At 38.3% G+C, this 21,022-nt stretch overlaps 2 protein-coding genes across 7 annotated transcripts; one reads left to right on the top strand and one right to left on the bottom strand.

Annotated features, from left to right (window-relative positions):
- Positions 1–951: 951 nt before the first annotated feature.
- SSB (small RNA binding exonuclease protection factor La) lies at positions 952–11,092 on the top strand. Of its 2 annotated transcripts, none has more exons than XM_006060001.4 (12): positions 952–1,108; positions 3,184–3,258; positions 4,892–4,995; positions 5,083–5,257; positions 5,896–6,003; positions 6,087–6,187; positions 6,987–7,058; positions 7,390–7,432; positions 8,649–8,789; positions 9,040–9,226; positions 9,351–9,482; positions 9,780–11,092. In XM_006060001.4, the coding sequence occupies exons 2-12, from the start codon at positions 3,193–3,195 to the stop codon at positions 9,866–9,868; spliced, it is 1,218 nt and encodes a 405-aa protein (XP_006060063.1). In that variant the 5' UTR covers positions 952–1,108; positions 3,184–3,192; the 3' UTR covers positions 9,869–11,092. The 2 variants fall into 2 exon arrangements, with proteins under 2 accessions (XP_006060063.1, XP_006060064.1); XM_006060002.4 differs by lacking the exon at positions 952–1,108 and adding an exon at positions 1,988–2,044.
- On the bottom strand, positions 9,869–20,144 carry METTL5 (methyltransferase 5, N6-adenosine). 5 transcript variants are annotated; one of them, XM_006059998.4, is made up of 7 exons: positions 19,538–20,143; positions 18,450–18,635; positions 17,863–17,977; positions 17,316–17,497; positions 16,484–16,566; positions 11,421–11,472; positions 9,869–10,418 (listed from the first exon to the last, which is right to left on the bottom strand). In XM_006059998.4, exons 3-7 carry the CDS (start codon positions 17,970–17,972, stop codon positions 10,300–10,302), a joined length of 546 nt encoding a protein of 181 aa, XP_006060060.1. In that variant the 5' UTR covers positions 17,973–17,977; positions 18,450–18,635; positions 19,538–20,143; the 3' UTR covers positions 9,869–10,299. The 5 variants fall into 5 exon arrangements, with proteins under 5 accessions (XP_006060060.1, XP_006060059.1, XP_006060062.1 ...); XM_006059997.4 differs by lacking the exon at positions 18,450–18,635 and having other exon boundaries at positions 9,869–9,971; positions 10,369–10,418; positions 19,538–20,130; XM_006060000.3 differs by lacking the exons at positions 11,421–11,472; positions 18,450–18,635 and having other exon boundaries at positions 9,869–9,971; positions 10,369–10,418; positions 19,538–20,144.
- Positions 20,145–21,022: the final 878 nt, after the last annotated feature.

Genomic DNA, 21,022 nt, shown 5'->3' with positions numbered 1-21,022 from the left:
AGGGTGCCGGACTTTCACTACTGAGGAACCAAGTTCAATCCCTGGTTGGGGAACTAAGGTCCCACAGTCTTTGCAGCTGGTTCTAAAAAAAGGCCCTCTAATAGATCGTCCCTCGTGGCTTAGGCGGTAAAGCGTCTGCCTACAATGCAGGAGACCTGGGTTCAATCCCTGGGTCAGGAAGATCTCCTGGAGAAGGAAATGGCAACCCACTCCAGGATTCTTGCCTGGCAAATCCCATGGATGGAGGCACCTCGTTAGGCTACAGTTCATGGGGTCGCAAAGAGTCGGACACGACTGAATGACTTCATTCAATAGAGCAGTAGGTTTCTGCACTATTATGGACGGCATTTCGGTCTCTTAAAATGACGTTTTTTGTTTCAGATCAATATATGCTGCTCCTATTATTATATGCCAGGCACAGTTCCCGACAGAAGGTATATGTTGTACCATGTTTTATACTCACGACAGCTATATAAAGTGTAAGATAGTTATCACTGGCCCCATTTTATATATGAAGGATAGAGAGGTTGAGTAACTTTCCCAAAGTCACAACTGGAGAGCTACTATTTGACCACAGGCAGTCTGATTTCAAGAGTTCCAGCTCCTAACTCTCTACTGTATTTTTTTTTCTCAACTTTAAGATTCCATGAATTTTTCACTTAAAAAGTGAAATGTTTTACTTGTCATTTTTAAAAAAAAGGGTTAACTATTACGGACAATCAAAACAATTTTTTTTTAAAGTACAGAAAAAAGTCAACCACTTCATGTGAATGGAGAGCCCTAGAAGGGCTGGAAATACAAATGCTGTCTAGAAATACTTAAAAATAAATATTTACCCTAACACTTGCAAAGTGCTACTGAACATTGTAACACAATCTCACAGAAACAAGGCGCAGGACTTCTCAGACCTTGGGCGCTTGCAGCCGAGGCGCATGCTCACAGGGCGGAGCCGGCTCGGGTGCGCCGGAAGCCGCGCCCACTTTGACCGCAAGGGCTGCCGGGACGGCCCCCATCTTCTTTACGCGCCGTGGGCAAGCCGGCGTCTCAGAGGAGTGCAGACGCTGCTGGTGACCCTGTGGCGCGTTTCTGTGGGGCCAGGAACTGAAAGGTGAGCAACTCTAGGTGGCTAAAGAGAAGAAAGTACAAAAGGGTCTGTTTTGCGTCTTGCGCGACGGCGCGTCCCTTTCATTGCTGCCTCACGCTGGGTGCGTCCGCTCCTCGCCTTCCTCGAGTTCTGGGCGAGCGCCGCGTGGGCCGCAGCCGGTCGTGGCAAGCTGCGCTGGGGGCTAAGGGGCGCGGGCCGCTGCGAGGTGGGGAGCCGATCCTGCGTTCTTCGCGGGAGCGAGGATATCCTCGCACGTGGCTGGGGCCCAGGCGACCAGTTGGTTGCTTTGGGATGGACTGTGGCGGATTATTTGGACGCAGGCTGCCTGCATCCCCACTGCGTCTTTAAGGTTTCGTATCTTCACCGTTTTGCAGTGTCGCCGAAAGCGAATGTTTGGTTGGGCTGTATAAGATTCTGGGGAGGTTGATGTGGGTTAAACGCAGAAGGGTTTCTTGGATCATACGAGACAGACTGGGGTCAGGGAATCGGGGCCGCAGATGCTCTCCTGGCGTCACTTTCTTGGGTTTTAACGGTCATTATTCACTCACATTAGGGCTTCTGAACGAAACTGAAAAACGTGGGTAATATTTCAGTTGTACATTCTAAGAGTGTATCTCATGAAACGAAGTTCCAGTTTTGAGTAGCCCAAAGAAGTGTTACAGGGACTAAATAGTTCTTTTATTTCACCCTTTTCTTTATAGAAGGCTCTGGAGTACAGTAGGGCTTCCCTGGTGTCTCAGTGGTAAAGAACTCGCCTGCCAGTGCAGGAGACGATGGTTCGATCCCTGAGTCTGGAAGATCCCCTGGACAAGGAAATAGCAACCCACTCCAGTATTCTTGCCTGGGAATTTCCGTGGACAGAGGAGCCTGGTAGGCTGCAGTCCATGGGATCGCAAAAGAGTCGGACACGACTAAGCGACTAAACAACAACAGATCACGGTAATAACTTAGGAATTGTGGTGGAAAAACCATTGGGTAAGATTGACCAAATTTTGTCAGTAAGGTGTTGCACCATAGGAGAGCTTCCAGTGTGCATCCATGTTATTGCATAGTAATTACAAGTTATAAAGGGTTGCCTCCAAGAAGTGTATCACTAGAGTTAACTAATGGCAGATAGCCTTGATGAATTCTTATAAATATACTTTTATACAGTGTGTTTTGATGGCTTAATGGAGTACTAGAAGCAAATAATTTGAAGTCAGGAGACGGTTAGTCCTAGCAAACCAACTTCACAGACTTATGATTTTCTTGCAATGTTATTGTGAGGGATGTGAAACGGGAATGTGGCTGTTAGGTTAACCAGTGTTAGTAGGCATGTGTATGAGCATGCTCAGTCAGCTTCAGTCATGTCCGACTCTGCGACCCTATGGACAGAAGCCCAGAAAGCTGCTCTGTCCACGGGATTCTCTAGGCAAGAATACTGCAGTGGGTTGCCATGCCCTCCAGGGTTTCTTCCCCACCCAGGGATGGAACCCATCTCTATGTCTTCTGCATTGGTTGGCGGGTTCTTTACCACTAGTGCTGCCTGAGAAGCCCAAATAGTAGGCATACTCCAGTTTAATGTTGTTTTAGTGTTCTCAGGTTCTCAAATGATCATTTTCATATATTCCTTAATATTAACATTTATTTAATGCTGTGTAACATTTTTAAAATTTTGTTTCACCCAAAAGTTTTTATAACATAATCTTGTTTTTGGTAAATCAACTGTGGCTGATTTTAAGAAATTCAGCTCACACCAAACAAGACTGAGATCCATGATATTGACAACTGATATGCTTAAATGCATGGAGTTTTTTCCCTCAGCTTTCTGGATCAGCTAAATGAAGATGACCCACTCACTTTGTTATAGAGGATAGAACAATGGCTGAAAGAAGTGAGGGTCGTTGATAGTTTTTCGTCACTTATTTTAAAATTTTTCTTTTGTTGAAATTAGAAAATTGAGTAGAGAAATTGAACCTGTGAAATTGGTTTTTATTTAGGAAAATAGCGGGATATTGATAATTAAAACATTCTTTTAAATGTCTTGAGTTCTATGTAAAAGGTAAATAACTTTTATGCCAATTTGTAAATTTTTGCAGATAGTCAGAATGGCTGAAAATGGTGATAATGAAAAAATGGCTGCTCTGGAGGCCAAAATCTGTCATCAAATTGAGGTATGATTCTTGTGGTATTACAATGTGAAAACAGATTCTTTGAGAGGAGATTTAGGACCTTAAAACAAAGAGCATTTAATTTTGATATACTGACCTATCGAACATTTTGGTTTGTTTTTGATTCTTGGTGTTAAGGTAAATGTACAGTAGTGTACAGTTATATTGGTGGAGCCAGTTTCTAAAACCCAAGGACAAAGACATTTCAAAAGGTAACACTATAGACCAGCATAACTTTACTTCTTTACTGCTTTTGTTTCCTGGTCTATAAAATGAGGATAGAATTAGTACCCTCATAAGATGGTTCTGAGGTTTACAGTAGTTCATAAAATGTTAAACATTTTGGAATAATGCATGGCACGTAGAAGGATAATTTAAAAATTCTTTGTGAAATACCTTCCCTGTTAAAAAGCACTGTATTCTTGAAGGTCCTGATAGTTTTTCTGCTCAATTAGGTCTTCTCAGTCATCATAACTTTTAAGTGTCTGTTCTCAAAGTTCTCTTAAACTTTTTTTTAATTTAGGTATTGTAAAAAGTTGCACTTCTCTGTTATTTTAAATTTCCTGTTACAACTTTTTTTTACTAATTTTTTTATAATTGTGAAGAAAAATTATAAATTATTCTATGTTCAGTATTTGGAATAATACAAAAATGTATGTGGAAAAGGTCAATAATGTCCCTTCCAGCAACCTACCCCTTCTCAAATCTCATGCTGTTGAGGTAGTCAAGGTTAAAAGACTGATGACCCTTTGACACATTGGTCAGTACTCACGATAACATAATTTTTTTTCCCTTTCCCTCCCACCAAAAATAGGATGCATTTTGGGGTAGTTTCATATCATCAATAATTTATACCATTTACTATTTGATATGTAGGACATTTCCAATTTTTTAACTGTAATAGTTCTGTGATGAGTATCCTTATAAATAAATACTATTAAACATGTTTACTGATTTCTGCCTCAAGGGTATGCACGATTTTTCTTAATAACTTGATATTTAATATCAAATTAATATCTGGTTAATATCTCTACCTGCATGACCATTTTTCTGTGTTCAAGCCAATACTAGGTATTCTTATTTTTAGAATTTTTGGCAAACTTGTTAGGTGAAAATGTTTTTCATTGCTTTCAATTATAAGTTTTGATAAACTTTTTGTGTCCTCTAAATATTGAACACAGAATAATTTGTAATTTTTCTTCACAATTGTAAAGAAATTAGTAAAGTTGTAACAGGGAATTTAAAATAACACTGGAAATTTAATAAACTTTTAGATTTTTCTAATTTAAAAAAAATTAAAATTAGAGTGATTAACAAGTTTATTCCATTTTTTATAACAATCTCTTCTTTCCACACTGAAATGAAGCTTTTCATCTATTAAATCCTTAAATTTGTTTTAAGGCTTTCTATTATATCTGCTAATTACATTGTTTCAATAGTCATTTTTAGTTTTAATTTGTATTATAAGTATTTTATTAAAGTGTATTTAAGGGAAAATGTTTATTGCCAGTTAACTTTTGACACATATTGCTACTTTTAAAGACTAGAACTTGGTGATGTAATGGTAATTTTTAAAACTCCACGATTAGAGTCGATATTCTACAGTACTCTGCAGTATATTGTAATTATCTTGCAGTATTATTTTGGAGACTTCAATTTGCCACGGGACAAATTTTTAAAGGAACAGATCAAACTGGATGAAGGCTGGGTACCTTTGGAGATAATGATAAAGTTTAATAGGTAAAAACATTTTTAAGTTATTAGATTTTCTGTTAACAGCAAGGGCTTTTCCTAAATCTTACAGTGCTTTTATATGTATTCGTTCAGGTTAAACCGTTTAACGACAGACTTTAATGTAATAGTAGAGGCCCTGAGCAAATCAAAGGCAGAACTCATGGAAATAAGTGAAGATAAAACTAAAATTAGAAGATCTCCAAGCAAACCCCTCCCTGAAGTGACTGATGAGTATAAAAATGATGTAAAAAACAGATCTGTTTATATTGTAAGTGGGCCTTTAATTGTGTCTTAAAAGTTATTTAGAAATAACATAGATTCTTATTGGATAAGAATAAGGACTCAGGAATCATAGCTTCACCACTTGCTGTATATTCCTGGGCAATGTTCTTAACCTTTCTAAGCCTTATCTTCCTACATGGGGATAATATTTTTTACCTTAAAGAACTGTTGTTAGAATTAAATGGAAAAAAAAAACACCCCATATAACATTGGACAAAATCTTTGACATACTGTAAGCACCCAGTGCATATCAGCTGTTATTTATCAACAGTTAAACTTGATAGCTATTTTAACATTAATTTTTAGTAGATTTTTTTAAACTGCAAAAATTAAGACATACAAAAGTAGATTGAATATATAATGTACCGTTATCCAACTTCAACAGTTACTAACGTGATTAATATTGCTTTATCTTTGCCCTACCTAGATTATTTTGAAGTGGATCCCAGATAAACCGGTCACGTCTATTGCACTGGTCAATAACAGCTTTTAACTAGAGCTATTAAACATTTAAGAGACAGAAAAATAATATGTATATCCTGGCTTCATTTCAAGACACAGTAAATCAGAATTTCTGAGACATTGTTTCCTTGAGCTGCCATTTGTGTGTTTCTTCTTTTCTAGAAAGGCTTCCCAACAGATGCAGCTCTTGATGACATAAAAGAATGGCTAGAAGATAAAGGTCAAGTACTAAATATTCAGATGAGAAGAACGTTGCACAAAGCATTTAAGGTATGCTTGTATGTTGTTACTTTTTCTGGTTGAAAATTAACTGGGATGTAACTTTAAAAAATGTTTTCTTCCTTTTTTCAAAGGGTTCAATATTTGCTGTATTTGATAGTATTGAATCAGCTAAAAAGTTTGTTGAGACCCCTGGCCAGAAGTACAAAGACACAGACCTGTTAATACTTTTCAAGTAAGTCTGTTTGCTGACTTTTTTGAGGGGAGGGCACTTAGTTATCTAGAATTGAAACACTGGGATAAGACAGACCAGTATTTTTAGTATCCTTAGGCATTCTTTGAGAAATACTTGAAGTTCTTCCAGTGGTACTATAAGTCTTTTGACTGTAAGGAAGGGTTTATTAGGAGCTTTTCACTGCTAGCAGTGAATAAACAAGGTTAAGTTTCAGTACTTGTTTTGTATGTGAAACTTATAATTAGGCTTGATGGTAAAATCTGAGCTTTTAGTGTGGTTAGAGAATAGATCACTGTACAATTATTATCTATTTGTATTTCTCATAGTCTATATGCCTGTGTTTTCATACAGTACAGAGGATTAATAAATAGAGATTTGAATCACATTCTTGTGTATCTCTCTTTGTATCTAAGAACTAGCACAGACTGGACATTTTCATGATAAAGTGAATTGAAGGCCCGTAATCTCCGACTTCTGCATTGTACAGTCTTCTAAATACTAAGTACTTAGAATGAACCTGACGGACCTAGAGATGCATAGTGATAAATCATGCTCTCAGTGTTATACTGAAAGTCATTGAATTATGTACTTTAAAAGGGTGAATTTTATGGCATGTGAATTATTTGTTAGTCACACTATTATTTTAAAAATAAGAGTAACTTCCTTAGTGAATTTTGAATTTATAGGTAATTGTGTTGGTAGAAAATGTAACATTTATTCTTATGGGATATCTTATTCACTTTAACTATCAGTCTTTGAAAGTTCTCATGAACTTAGCCTTTACATTTTTTGTCCTTAGGGAAGATTATTTCACCAAAAAAAATGAAGAAAGAAAGCAAAATAAAATGGAAGCTAAATTACGAGCTAAACAGTAAGTATGTTGAGCTAATCACATTTTAGTTCCTTAAAGCTTTGACAAAGGTTATTGGTTCTGGGATATGAAGCTGATGATGAGCTCTGAAATATGAGTGGCAATAGACCTTTCTTCTGCTAATGAAATATTGAGGTCCTAAGCTGCCTTAATAAACCTAGGGCCACATTCTGTTGCACTCTAGCATCAGACAGTCAGAAAACCCAAGGACTGGCTTTTGTTACTAAGTAGTAACATGATTAGTAATCATGATTAAGGTTAATTTTATCAGGGTTTAATTTTCTTATGCATAAAGTAGATGGAAATGGTCTAATGATATTTTTATTTGTAGAGAGCAAGAAGAAAAACAAAAGCTAGCAGAAAATGCTGAAATGGTAAGTATATATTACTAGTCTCTTAAGAAATCTGTAATTCAAAGTTAGAATAAAAAGCTCTGGAGACTTTTTAAAGAAAATATGTAAGCAAGTCTGCAGTTGCCAATGCACTGAAGTACTAGCCAAATATTGCCTAATATTACTACTTATCCAGAGCAATAAGATTTATATAATAACTAGTGATTACTTGCTAGAGAAGTTAAAATAAGTTAAAATCAGAAGCCATGTAGAACAAAGGATGATAAAAGAAAACACACCAACTACTTAAACTACTTCAAAACAGCATTTTAGCTTCTAGTTATTCCTTATATATGTAGAGAGTGGTACATGCAATTTCTGGTTTGTGGTTGCTTTTCAGTTCAGTTCAGTCGCTCAGTCGTGTCCAACTCTTTGCGACCCCATGAATCACAGCATGCCAGGCCTCCCTGTCCATCACCAACTCCTGGAGTTAACTCAGACTCACATCCATCAAGTTGGTGATGCCATCCAGCCATCTCATCCTCTGTCGTCCCCTTCTCCTCCTGCCCCCAATCCCTCCCAATATGAGGGTCTTTTCCAGTGAATCAACTCTTTGCATGATGTGGCCAAACTACTGGAGTTTCAGCCTCAGCATCAGTCCTTCCAATTAACACCCAGGACTGATCTCCTTTAGGATGGACTGTTGGATCTCCTTGCAGTCCAAGGGACTCTCAAGAGTCTACTCCAACACCACAGTTCAAAAGCATCAATTCTTCGGTACTCAGCTTTCTTCACAGTCCAACTCTCACATCCATACATGACCACTGGAAAAACCATAGCCTTGACTAGATGGACGTTTTTGGCAAAGTAATGTCTTTGCTTTTCAATATGCTATCTAGGTTGGTCATAACTTTCCTTCCAAGGAGTAAGCATCGTTTAATTTCATGGCTGCAGTCACCATCTGCAGTGATTTTGGAGCCCCCCAAAATAAAGTCTGACACAGTTTCCACTGTTTCCCCATCTATTTCCCATGAAGTGATGGGACCAGATGCCATGGTCTTAGTTTCTGAATGTTGAGCTTTAAGCCAACTTTTTCACTGTCCTCTTTCACTTTAATCAAGAAGCCTTTTAGTTCCTCTTCACTTTCTGCCATAAGGGTGGTGTCATCTGCATATCTGAGGTTATTGATATTTCTCCCTGCAATCTTGATTCCAGCTTGTTTTTAAGAAACTTTATATTGCCTTGTATATTTTTACAGAAATCTCTGGAAGAAAAGATTGGCTGCTTGCTGAAATTTTCAGGAGACTTAGATGATCAGACGTGTAGAGAAGATTTGCACACCCTTTTCTCAAATCATGGTGAAATAAAATGGATACACTTTGTCAGAGGTGCCAAAGAGGTTTGGAAATATTCATATGCTTTTTACCAATCAATTAAAAAACACGTAGAAACTTTTATCTTAAGATGACACTAAAGAAGAAAGCAATTGTTTTATTACTGTTGTAACTGGACATGTCTGATTGATATTTTTGAGACTGTGCTGTGAATAACTATTGGAAATTACTGACGGCAAGTTTTTTAATAACTTCCTTCCTGATGTCCGATGTTCAGTAGAATTCCCTGGCTTTTGTTTTCTGTCTTTGGTGTAGGGAATAATTCTATTTAAAGAAAAAGCTAAGGAAGCACTGGATAAAGCAAAAGAGGCCAATAATGGTAACCTACAACTAAGGAACAAAGAAGTCACCTGGGAAGTACTAGAAGGAGATGTGGAAAAAGAAGCACTGAAAAAAATAATAGAAGATCAACAAGAATCTCTAAACAAATGGAAGTCAAAAGGTCATTAGTTCTGATTTTCTTTTACAATTTAACTCATTTACTTGGTTAAAAATTTATAATTGGTGTTAAAAGACATTGACAAGAGATTTAAAAGATTGATGATTTCTTAATTATGTCTCTACAGGTCGCAGATTTAAAGGAAAAGGAAAGGGAAATAAAGCTGCCCAGGCTGGGTCTGCTAAAGGAAAAGTACAGTTTCAGGGCAAGAAAACGAAATTTGATAGTGATGATGAACGTGATGAAAATGGTGCATCTCGTAAGTTTTTCTAAGTCCTTTGGTACTTTGATGAAAAATTATTTGGGCGAGAACAGCAGTGTGGTTTTGTTTAAGTGATATTCTCAGATTGTGATTGACCCTGGTTATGATGTTGTTATATGTGGAAAACAAAAATACTTGGAAGCTAAATTTAGAGAGCAGGTCTGTACTAAAGGAAAAGTCTTTCCTCATTAGTGTAGGGAAGTTATTGCTAATCTTTTTAAACAAAATTATTTTTGATAATTATGCTCAAGAGTAATGTTTTCAGTGCCCTTAATGAAAATTTTTATTGTATAGGAGCAGTAAAAAGAGCAAGAGAAGAAACAGACAAAGAAGAACCTGCATCAAAACAACAGAAAACAGAAAATGGTGCTGGAGACCAGTAGTTTGATAAACAAATTTTTTATTCATTTAAATTAGATTTTAAGCTGCTTTTGTCTTTGGAGGCTGTTAAAAAGAAAACCGAATTAGATCCACTTCGATGTCTACCTGTAAGAAAGAAGATTTTTTTGTTGTTGTTGTTGAACTTGTCTTTTGTTATTGAAATATGTTTTTTAACGTGCAGTTCTGTTTGTGTTCTTTTGGATTATTCAACTATCAAAAGAAACATTCTTCCATTAAGTTGCCTTTGTAATATGAGAATGTATTAATACAAAGTAATAAAATGTATACTGCATAAAAATAAACTAAGTTTTTTTTTTTTTTTTTTTTTAATTTACCAGCATATTGGCTGTTGTGATTATAGGCCCATTCTGTTTTAGTTAAATATTTATCTTCTATGCTGGCTTTCTGTATTTACTCAAGCAACTTGATAACATTAGAAATAATTACTTATTGTGAAGTGTTTCAGTACTGAATGTGGATAAACCAGAATCAAGAGACTTACTGATTTTTTTTTATGAAACTTGTATGATGCTGGCAGGTCGTATCGCAGCTCTATAAAACAAAAGCCGCCTAAGGATGAAAACTGTACTTCCACACATTTACCACCCTTGACTTAAATATGGTAGTACTTTCCTATTTGTAATTTCCTAAATAATCTATAGCTACCAATTTCGTAATAATCATGATTATCTTTCAGGTTTGGATTTTAGTAACGGTAGTAAGTAGCTAATTATCTTCCTACTAAGCACTCTGTCTAAATCACAGCTCTCAAATTTTAATGTGCAAACAAATCACCTTCAAATCAAATCCTGTTCAAATGCAGATTGTAATTCAGTATTTCTAGGTGGAGCCTGAATCCTGCAAGTCTGACAAGCTCCCAAGGGATGTCAAGGCCGATGGTCCATACTTGACAACCACACTTGGAGTAGCAAGGCTCTGGCTTGGTATACTACTATTGGAACTGTTCTAAGGTCTCCATTTTGCATATTATATCTTAAACTAAGTAAGGAATGGCAGTACTGAATAGGAATACAGAAGGTGACAGTTCTAGTTATGTTGTTAAATCCAATCCAAAAAAAAAAAAAAAATCCCCCTTATTGTATACTCGTATTTCAGACTTTTCAGAATTATTTGGGTTATAGTCAGCTTCTAGTTATATGCTTTTCCCATTTTGATGTCTGTGAATATTATTATGCAATTTACTAATAAAAATGTATCAAACATGATTTACATAGTGTGGATGATTATATTCTGTTCCCCACTAAAAGAAAAAGCTTCATGTTATTTGACTCCAGGAACAATTAGAAAATTGAAATAGAAAAGTAATTCAAGCATAGTCTGGTGGTATGTTTCAGGAATGAACTTCAAACGAAGACCTGACAAACTCTTAAGCCCAAGCTCTTAGATCACTTACAAGTTCTCAGTAAAATGCATAAATTGGGATAATCTTGAGCAAACACTGATACCCTCCCTTTACTCCATTTGCAACCCATTACCAAACATAGATAATTATGGTTGAGATTTGTTTTGTGAGAAACTTAAAAATTGTCTTACCTGCAATAATATCTATCTTGACCTTCCACTCTGCAGCTTTCTTTTGAATATGCTGAACATAAACATGTTAATGTGAGTTGGTCTTAAAACAGTTTTCAAAAAATTGCTTCTTACTTAATTGTAAGTTTTCAAGCTTTTAAAATTTCATTAGAATTTAGACCTTAAAATTTTTTTTCAACTGTATGGATAATATTTTAGTAAGAAGCCAAGCCATTTAATAATCTTAACTAAACTATTTAATTCAAGTAATAAAGCTGTTACTTCAGAAGTCCTTTGATGGACTTTGATGTGCATAGAAATATTCAAGATAAATACACAGCTCTCCCAGAAACCAGCAGAGATATGTGTCCATGGGCAATGCAGTGGCAGTATGGTATAGAGGTTAAGGACAGTTGCTGGAATCAGACACCCTGCATTTGAACTAAAGCTCTGTTAGCTGTGTAACCCTGAGAAAATTATGCTTTCTGTGCCTCAGGTCCCTCATCTGTTAAATGAAGATAGTAATGGTATCTCATCAGATTGTTGTAGACTGAAAAGTGCTTTGAACTGTGGTGGCACACAAAACACGTACTAAATGCTGGTTTTAGCTATTTAAATTTCCCTAAATTTGAGGTTCACATATTTAACTATGAGCCAAGAACTTAAGTTCTCATAATGCCTAATGAAAGAAGGTAAGGCAACAACTTTTAGAGTCATCTAACTTTTTGGAGTCACTGTGATGATACATAAGGTTCTGTCTGAGCCTGCAAAGAACAAATACTTGGGTTCCAGTAGAAGTTTTCAGTAAATTGTATAAATCTGCCAGGACGTGGCTTTCTATCAAATTTTCTATCAAAAAGTTGTATCAAATGCACCTATATTATGAATAGAGGGCCAAGTACTTAAAAGAGACAAGGGTCTATAGTTAAGGGGTCTGTCTGAAATAAGCTTCAATACTAGTTACAATGAATACTTAAGCAAAATTATCACAAGGCTTATAGCAGATATATCTACAGCATAATCTAAGGACTGTTTAATACTAGAAGTTCATCATCACACCTCCTTCACAATATGCACAACACACACCAGATTAATTTCTCAAACTATTTAGTTACTCTGCTAATGGAAATACTTATGCATTGCCAAAATATAAAACTGTATTTAAGTAAATATTTGCCTCAGTTCAGTTTACTCAGTCATGTCCAACTCTTCTCGACCTGATGGACTGCTTTACGCCAGGGTTCCCTGTCCACCAACTCCCAGAGATACTTGCTTAAAATTCTATTAAGCCAGCCAAGACAATGCTGATACTGCTGCCTCCTGGTGGTGGAACATGGCAATACCAAACAATGAAGACACATTCCCTGGTAATGTGACTAGGAATTTATTCAAGTTATTAGACTTTGCTGCTTAGTTGCACACTTTATTGGCATATTTTACTTGGTTTCATGAACTATGTATGAGTAATATAAGACCTATGCCAGGCTGTGCAGAAGAATCCACAGCAGGCCTGACTGCTTATCCTTGGAAGGTCTACATATTAGTCGCCTTTGGTTGGAGTATGGGAACTTAGATTTTTGACAGAGTTTTCACTGCCCATTCCATAATAACAGCGGCTTACTGTACTTAAACTCTTTGTGCTGAATACCTGTTTTGCTTCTGGGAGTCGGATTTGGCTATGTGCCAGGCAAGGGGGAGCATATGTGATCAGTCCCCAGTAAAAACCCTTGGCACCAGGTCTCCAGTGACCTTTCCCTGGTTAACAACATTTCACGTGCCTTGTCACAAAAATTCTTTGCCGGAAAAATTAAGTGCATCCCATAGGACTCCACTGCGAGAGAACTCTGGAAGCTTGCACCTAGTTTCTCCTGGACTGTGACCTATACCAACCAACCGAGTTGCTCAGTCATGTCTGACTCTTTGCAACCCCATGGACTGTAGCCTACCAGGCTCTGCCGTCCATGGGATTTTCCAGGCAATAGTACTGGAGTGGGTTGCCATTTCCTTCTCCAAGGGATCTTCCTGACCCAGGGATCGAACCTGTGTCTCCCACATTGTAGACAGATGCTTTACCATCTGAGCCACCCCTTTTTGCTGATTTTGCTCTGTAACTTTTAGCTGTAATAAATCACAATCATGAGTATGACTATATGCTCAGTCCTGTTAGATTTCCCTGTGAATCATCAAACCTGAGGATGGTCTTGGGGACCTCCTCAATACAGGCTTTTTAGATATCAATAATTACTGCTGTTTGGTCTCACTTACTGAATGGGGATTTATTTACCAGTAAAGTTTTTCCAGTGGTCATGTATGGATGAGAGTTGGACTGTGAAGAAAGCTGAGCACCGAAGAATTGATGCTTTTGAACTGTGGTGTTGGAGAAGACTCTTGAGAGTCCCTTGGACTGCAAGGAGATCCAACCAGTCCATTCAAAAGGAGATCAGCCCTGGGTGTTCTTTGGAAGGAATAATGCTAAAGCTGAAACTCCAGTACTTTGGCCACCTCATGCAAAGAGCTGACTCATTGGAAAAGACTCTGATGCTGGGAGGGATTGGGGGCAGGAGGAGAAGGGGACGACAGAGGATGAGATGGCTGGATGGCATCACCAACTTGATGGACGTGAGTTTGAGTGAACTCCAGATGGTGATGGACAGAGAGGCCTGGCGTGCTGCGATTCATGGGGTCGCAGAGTTGGACACGACTGAGCGACTGAACTGAACTGAACTGAACTGAACTGAAAGTTATATTGTGTTCTGCTGCTTACCTACATGTATCACTACTAATTGTTTAGCAGTATTCAGGCGTACCTCAGAGATATCACAGGCTTGGTAAGAGACCAAAATAATAAAGTGAATATCACAAGACTAAGTAATCTGAATGATTGTTTCCCATGCATATAAAATTTCTGTTCCCACTATACTGTAGGCTTTTAAGTGTGCAATAGCATTATGTCTTTAAAAAGTACTTTTTTGGGGGCTGGAACTCACAGCATGTGGGACCTTAGTTACCTAACCATGGATCAAACTATGCCCCCTGAAGTGGAAGCACAGATTCTTAACCACTGGACCACGAGGGAAGTCCCCCAAAAGTATATATTTTAATTAAAAACTACTTTATTGCTAAACCAGAGAAGGCAATGGCACCCCACTCCAGTACTTTTGCCTGGAAAATCCCATGAACAGAGGAGCCTGGTAGGCTGCAGGCCATGGGGTCGCTAAGAGTCGGACACGACTGAGCGACTTCACTTTTCACTTTTCACTTTCATGCATTGGAGAAGGAAATGGCAACCCACTCCAGTGTTCTTGCCTGGAGAATCCCAGGGACAGCGGAGCCTGGTGGGCTGCCATCTGTGGGGTTGCACAGAGTCAGACATGACTGAAGTGACTTAGTAGTAGTAGTAGTTATTGCTAAACAATGCCAAAAACAACTATAACAGTAATATCAAAGAGCACCAACACCCAACAAATACAATAAAAAAGTTTGAAATATTGCAAGAATGACCAAAATGAACAGACACAAAGTGAGTAAATGCTGTTGGGAAAATGGTGCTGACAGACTTGCTTGATGCAAGGTTGTCACAAACCTTAAACCTGCAAAAATGCATTATCTGTACAGTGCAATCCTATGCTATGCTTAGTGGCTCAGTTTTGTCTGACTCTTTGCAACCCCAGGGACTGTAGCCCACCAAGCTCCTCTGTCCATGGAGATTCTCCAGGCAAGAATACTGGGGTGGGTTGCCATGCCCTCCTCCAGGGGATCTTCCCAACCCAGGGATCGAACCTAGGTCTCCTGCATTGCAGGTGGATTCTTTACCATCTGAGCCATCAGGGGAAGCCCCACAATAAAGGGCAATAAAACGAGGTATGCCTATATATATTTTTAGCTATGTGCTGCTGCTAAATTGCTTCAGTTGTGTCGGACTCTGTGCAACCCCATAGACAGCAGCCCACCAGGTTCCCCTGTCCCTGGGATTCTCCAGGCAAGAACACTGGAGTGGGTTGCCATTTCCTTCTCCAATGCAGGAAAGTGAAAAGTGAAAGTGAAGTCACTCAGTTGTGTCCGACCCTCAGCGACCCCATGGACTGCAGCCTACCAGGCTCCTCCGTCCATGGGATTTTCCAGGCAAGAGTACTGGAGTGGGGTGCCATTGCCTTCTCCCTTTTAGCTATGCAATTTTATGTATTTTAAAGATTATTAGATTACCATATAGTCATAATTTGTTTCCAACCGAATTCCAGTACACTGTATTTATATAAATATTTTTCCTACAAAATCTTAAAATCTCTTAATACATATATCACTTAAAAATAACCGCTAACATAGCAATTGCCATACACTATTCTAAGTGCTTTGTAAACATTAACTCATTTAATCCTCACATCAACCCTACAAAGTATAAAGTACTCTTAGTTCCTTATGCTGCAAGAGTATAGGTGAGTACAGTGTAAGTGATGAAAGTGAACTCGAATGAACTCAAAATGAACCTCGACCAAGAGAAGACAGCTGTGAAGCCCCAGATTTGAGCCTACCTGGGTAGTCTGGCTCTACAGTCTGTGTTCTTGATCACGGTGTTAAACTAACACTAAAAAACTGTGCCACCCCATCCCCAGTTTTCTAGAATATGTCTTATGCACCTTCATGTGTCATGTGTTGACAATAAAAAATAATGGAATAAATGGGTTCTGAACTCAGCTTAGTTTAGCTTCCCAGTCTGTTCTTAAAAACCAGGCTGTCCTTGCCTCTCTTAAGTACACTAGGCCATACAGAGACACTGGGATTACAGGCATCAACCACAACTTACCTAAGCAAACCAGGAGATATTGTAACCACAGTTACACCATACTTCTCTATTCCTGAATTATATAATCTCTTTCCTGTTAACAATTCCTGCCTGGACAAATCTTTGACAAATAAAACTACTCATAAATGCTAGTTAAGGAGAAAATTCAGTTTCTAAGTGCCAGATGTTTAAAAATTTCAGGAGAATTAGATACCTTGGTATTTAGTACTGATAATAAATCCTTCAAACACTGTCATGAATTTAAAAATAAATGACACAGAATATTTTGATGATTTGAACTTACTTCTCTAGTTGAGGATTTGTGTAAAGAATATACTGCGGTTCTTGCCATTTCCAAAGCAGTCTTCAGAAATGCCATATCTGTCCCTGTTAAAAGTAGAAAAAACTGTTATCAAAATAGAAGATTAAAGGAATACTGGGGATTTGGAAACATTTTTTTTTGAACTCCAAAATAGCTGTTTCAAATTCTTTCTGTAACAAGACAGGGTACAAATATCTAAGATGTCTAAATATCTTTTAAGGTTGATGGAATAAAATCAGAATTATACTGTCTCGTTTAAATGAGGCTAAAGTAAAAATTTTAATATATTCCAAATTAACAACTTTCAAAGAGGGCAGAAGAGAACAGGTAAAGTAGTAATCAGAATGGTGGGGGCAGGTGGAGGGAGGGGTTTTAAAACTATGTATATCTTTTCCTCTTGTTACTCACTCCCTACCCTCCTTGCCCACAAAACAGATAAAATAAATAGCCACAGTAAGTCATTGTTACTGAAATCTTTGAATGTTGAGGCACTAAAAAGAGGTTTTAAAAGTATAAAACACTTTATAGGAAATCTTCAAAAGAGTTGGGTAAATCATTCTAGAAATCAGATGAAGAATAAATCATAAGTGAATAAATTTGTTCACTTAGCACAAATTTATGAAAACAAAGATTGAAAAATTCTCTAATCATGCATTAAACAAACTGAGATTGAAATTATAATAATTATACAGGTAAGAGACTGGTTTATTTAATGAACAGTGACAAAGTCACTTAACCAAACAATCCAAAGAGAAAATGGTTTTTAAAACGCTTTTTTACAAACATACCAGCACAGCTGATTCTTATTACTAACCTTTATTATTTTTGGTCCCAAAGGGAGGATTCATAATTACTGTATCAAATGATTTGGCCATTCTGTTAGATAATGAGCATACATCACATTGAACCATGTCTACATTTGTTAACTCAAACTCTTCTACATTCCTATTAAATATTTCCAATGCATCTTCATCTATGTCAAATCCAACACACAACCTATAAATATAAAACACAAAGTAAATACTTATAGCTCCTAAATCAAAACAACAAAACCAAAACCAAAACCATGCACCATTTTAACCCAACTGGCCAAGTGACAGTGAGTGATGCCTTTCAACAGCATGATTTCCCAAACTGTCAGGGGTTGGAAACTCAGGTTCATATAAAATATAGGCTTCTAATTGCTGCTGTTACCGTTTTTTTTTTTAAGTTTGTTTTGATGTTCTGCCCATCCAAAATGTACTCAGTATTGGATTCTTCTCATCATGTACTGTAGAGTCTCATAAATATAATTCAGTTGATTTTATTTACTCTTATTAAAACTACCCCATACTAAAATAGAAATATAGTGGATCACATACCCTGCTCCTAGCATTGCAGTTCCAATGCTAAGCACTCCACAACCACATCCTAGATCTGCAACCACTTTATTTTCAATGTCATCATATGTATTATGGATTGTATAGAGCATACATGCTGAAAGATCAAAAAATATATTAAAGAGTAAATAGGCAAGTGGATGACCAAAATCCAATTTGTGCAAATGACCCTTTGTAAAACAATTTCTCCTCTTGCATTATTAAGCTCTCCCCCAAATTCGTGTTCCAGGTTTAAAAATAATAACGTATAATTAAATTTTCTTTACACAAATCCTCAACTGGAAAAGAAAATTCAAGTTGTCATAATATTCTGTGTTATTAAGCTAGAATAGGAAAGGAAAAGACCTACATCCACAACATAGCCTTTAGACACAAATATTCACACACATATACTTATGATCTACAGAAACAATATCTACTAATGAAACCTGATAAGAGAACTATTGAGGAGCAGAACAGAGGCTGCTAGGATGGGAAAGGGATCTTTTAAATACACGAAAGTGGGGAATATATGGAGGTTAAGCATGAATAATATCCACTGATACCTCCCTGCCTATCTCTGAACCTACCAAAGGTTGCTGGCCATCACTGATGCCCCAGGATCCAGAGGTTTTATCAGAACACACAATTACAGGGATGTCAACTGTGCTGTTGATTACTGCTGCAGGTGTTAATGTCTTTGGAGATAGTATCTCAAAGAACTAGCACAACTATTGTGTGTGTTACACACTGGGTTTGAAACAACTGATTGTTATCTGGGAAAAAAAAAAAAAAACACACAACGATTCCACTACAGCCAGAAGACATTAAAGAAATCATTATCTACAATGGGAAAACTGGTCTTACCCCAGACACAATTTTGTGCAACTTTTTATTGGAATTATGACAATATGTTGGAGTGAAGTGCGGGCACACACATTTTTTCCCCTGACTTTCTTTAGCAGCTTAGAAACAGAACTATGTCGAAGTTAAGGGGATTCCTCCCTGCTGGTGTTCCCAACAACTTAATCTTCCAAAGACTCTCTCAATGACTTTGGTAATATTTTTATTAAATATAATGGTTTTTCCTGTGTTCTTTTACTTCCAGTACCAATCCTTCTTCTTAAGCAACAGTGCTGATTCTCAGATCATTTGTTAAAACTGAAATGCATCTTCATTTTTAATATTGCACCTATTCTGAATTTGTTAAAACTCAAGTCTTTCTACTACCAACTTTAGTATTCATTTATAGGGCAGAGTATAGCGCGTAGGAATCCTTGCACTGGCAAAATCGTTGCACTAGGAAATTGATCCTAATTTTAGCAAATATTTACTGAGCTCCTAAGTAGTATAAGGAACTCTAGACACTGGGACTTGTGTGAACAAAACCAGCACATTTTTGCCTTCAGGGAGTTAACTGTGTAATGAGATTAACAAACACTAAAAGATGTCTAACAGTATTAAGCGTATGCAGAAAACCAAACGGTAAAACGACAGTGTGTCCTGTGTGTGGGATGTTTTCAGCTGCAGTGTCAAGGAAGTCCTCTCCCACGCAACGTGAAATCTTAGAGCGAAATTTCTCTAGACATTCTTGTACCCAAATAACTGTCATTTTCGTTATAAGAAGAGTAGACAGGACTAACCCGCAAAACAAGGGCGGGATCAGCAGCCGCCCTACCTGCAATGTGCGGCCTGGTAGGATACTGTTCTAGAAGGAGCTTGGGCTTTTCGAATCCATCCACTTGTTGCAGGCGACTCTCTAGTTCCTTAAGCTTTAATTTCTTCATTTTTAAAAAAGTGTACGCAGGGTTTAAAGGCGCTGGATCTGTAAAGAAACCTACTTCACCTGCATCTCCTCACCAACCCCTATCCCCCGTATCTTTTTCAGCGCCGCTGGCTGAGGGCCAAGCTGAGGACACCCAGCCCAGGAGGTTCCCGCTCTTCTCCTAGCGCCAGCGGCGGGTGGAGTCCGGGGCCAGGCTTCAACCCGCCTACAAGGTATCCCGCACGGTTACTCGACTGGAGTCGCCAAGGGATCCACACGCCACGTTCCTGCACTTCCAGAAGCTGCTCCTGCCTCTGCCCGGGCCGGAAGGGCCGCCACGCAAGCGCACACGCGTCCGCCCCCCTGCGGCCCCGCGCCGAGCTGCAACAGCGGCCTCGCGCATGGGTTCCGCCGACACCCGAGCGCCGTCGCCGCCGCCAAGTCGGCGGAGGCCGCGCCACAAGGAGTGCCCGGCTCCTTCTCGCAGCCTAGGGGCCGGCCCCAGCTGTCTCTCGAGTGGTCATTTCCCTGTAGTTTTTCCTTGAGTACCGTCAGGCCCTTAAAGGAGAAGGGGAGAAAGAGGGTGAAGGTGATGGTGAAAATCTCTCCCTTTGTTTTAGCGCCCACGGTGGCCCTTTCTGCTTCCTGTGTCCCACGCCCCCGCTCAAAAAGTAGCAACCTCCACTCACCTTTTCTTTCTTTGCCAGTCTCTTGTCCTCCTTCGTTTCCCTCTTTTTAGGTCAACTGTGTCACTTACTTCAGCTCTCACAGGGTGGTGATGTCAGAGAAGTCCAAACAAGAGAGGATTTAGATTAAGGAATGGGAAGTGGTGTCAACTGCTGGAAAGAAATTAGGCTTTCATGGGGTAGAAGCAGAAGCCAGTTTGTAGTGGATTAGGGACTAAAGTTAAGGAAGTAGGAAGAATACATAGGAACAGTTTTTAAGAAAAGTGGCTGCAAGAAGAATGAGAAGGGTTGATGTTTAGTTAGGTTTCGAGAAGCTTTTTATTTTTTAATTGATGGGAGTATTCGTGAACATATCTAAATTCAGAGTAGGAGTAGTTGAAAGGCAGGGGTTCAAAATGCAAGAACAAGGATATTGGATGGAGTCAGGATCCTGACAGGGAAGCATACAGTGCTTACGTGAAAAGATTGCCCTTAGTTTGGGGAGTGGACCCTTCTTCTTATTTTCAATGGAAGAAAAAAAAGGTCGTGGAGGCATGCGGATGAAGTAGAGAGAGTGGTGTCTGAGGTTGCTACTTAAAATGAAAAATAGAATTTGAATTATCTGTTATGAGGATTAAATGAGTAAAGTTCTTAGCAGGTAAAGGTAGTGCATAAAGTTCCTGTCACATAACAAATGCCTAATAAATATTTGTTGATGGTGGTATGTGTTGAG

This window comes from Bubalus bubalis, chromosome 2 (assembly GCF_019923935.1).
Source record: "Bubalus bubalis isolate 160015118507 breed Murrah chromosome 2, NDDB_SH_1, whole genome shotgun sequence".
NCBI classification, from domain to species: Eukaryota; Metazoa; Chordata; class Mammalia; order Artiodactyla; family Bovidae; genus Bubalus; species Bubalus bubalis.
Note: the sequence above shows the minus strand (reverse complement) of the source record. Positions and strands in the feature narration are given on the sequence as shown.

What these genes read in the sequence shown, in the direction of transcription:
- METTL5 (XM_006059996.4), bottom strand. Translation starts at nt 19,646, where the DNA reads ATGAAGAAATTAAAGCTTAAGGAACTAGAGAGTCGCCTGCAACAAGTG. An exon ending in TGGGACCAAAAATAATAAAG is followed by an intron (nt 16,567 to 17,315) that starts GTTAGTAATAAG and finishes TACTTTTAACAG; the next exon opens with GGACAGATATGGCATTTCTG. An exon ending in ACAAATCCTCAACTAGAGAA is followed by an intron (nt 11,473 to 16,483) that starts GTAAGTTCAAAT and finishes GTTTATGTTCAG; the next exon opens with CATATTCAAAAGAAAGCTGC.
- SSB (XM_006060001.4), top strand. Translation starts at nt 3,193, where the DNA reads ATGGCTGAAAATGGTGATAATGAAAAAATGGCTGCTCTGGAGGCCAAA. An exon ending in CGTTGCACAAAGCATTTAAG is followed by an intron (nt 6,004 to 6,086) that starts GTATGCTTGTAT and finishes CTTTTTTCAAAG; the next exon opens with GGTTCAATATTTGCTGTATT. An exon ending in GACCTGTTAATACTTTTCAA is followed by an intron (nt 6,188 to 6,986) that starts GTAAGTCTGTTT and finishes TTTTGTCCTTAG; the next exon opens with GGAAGATTATTTCACCAAAA.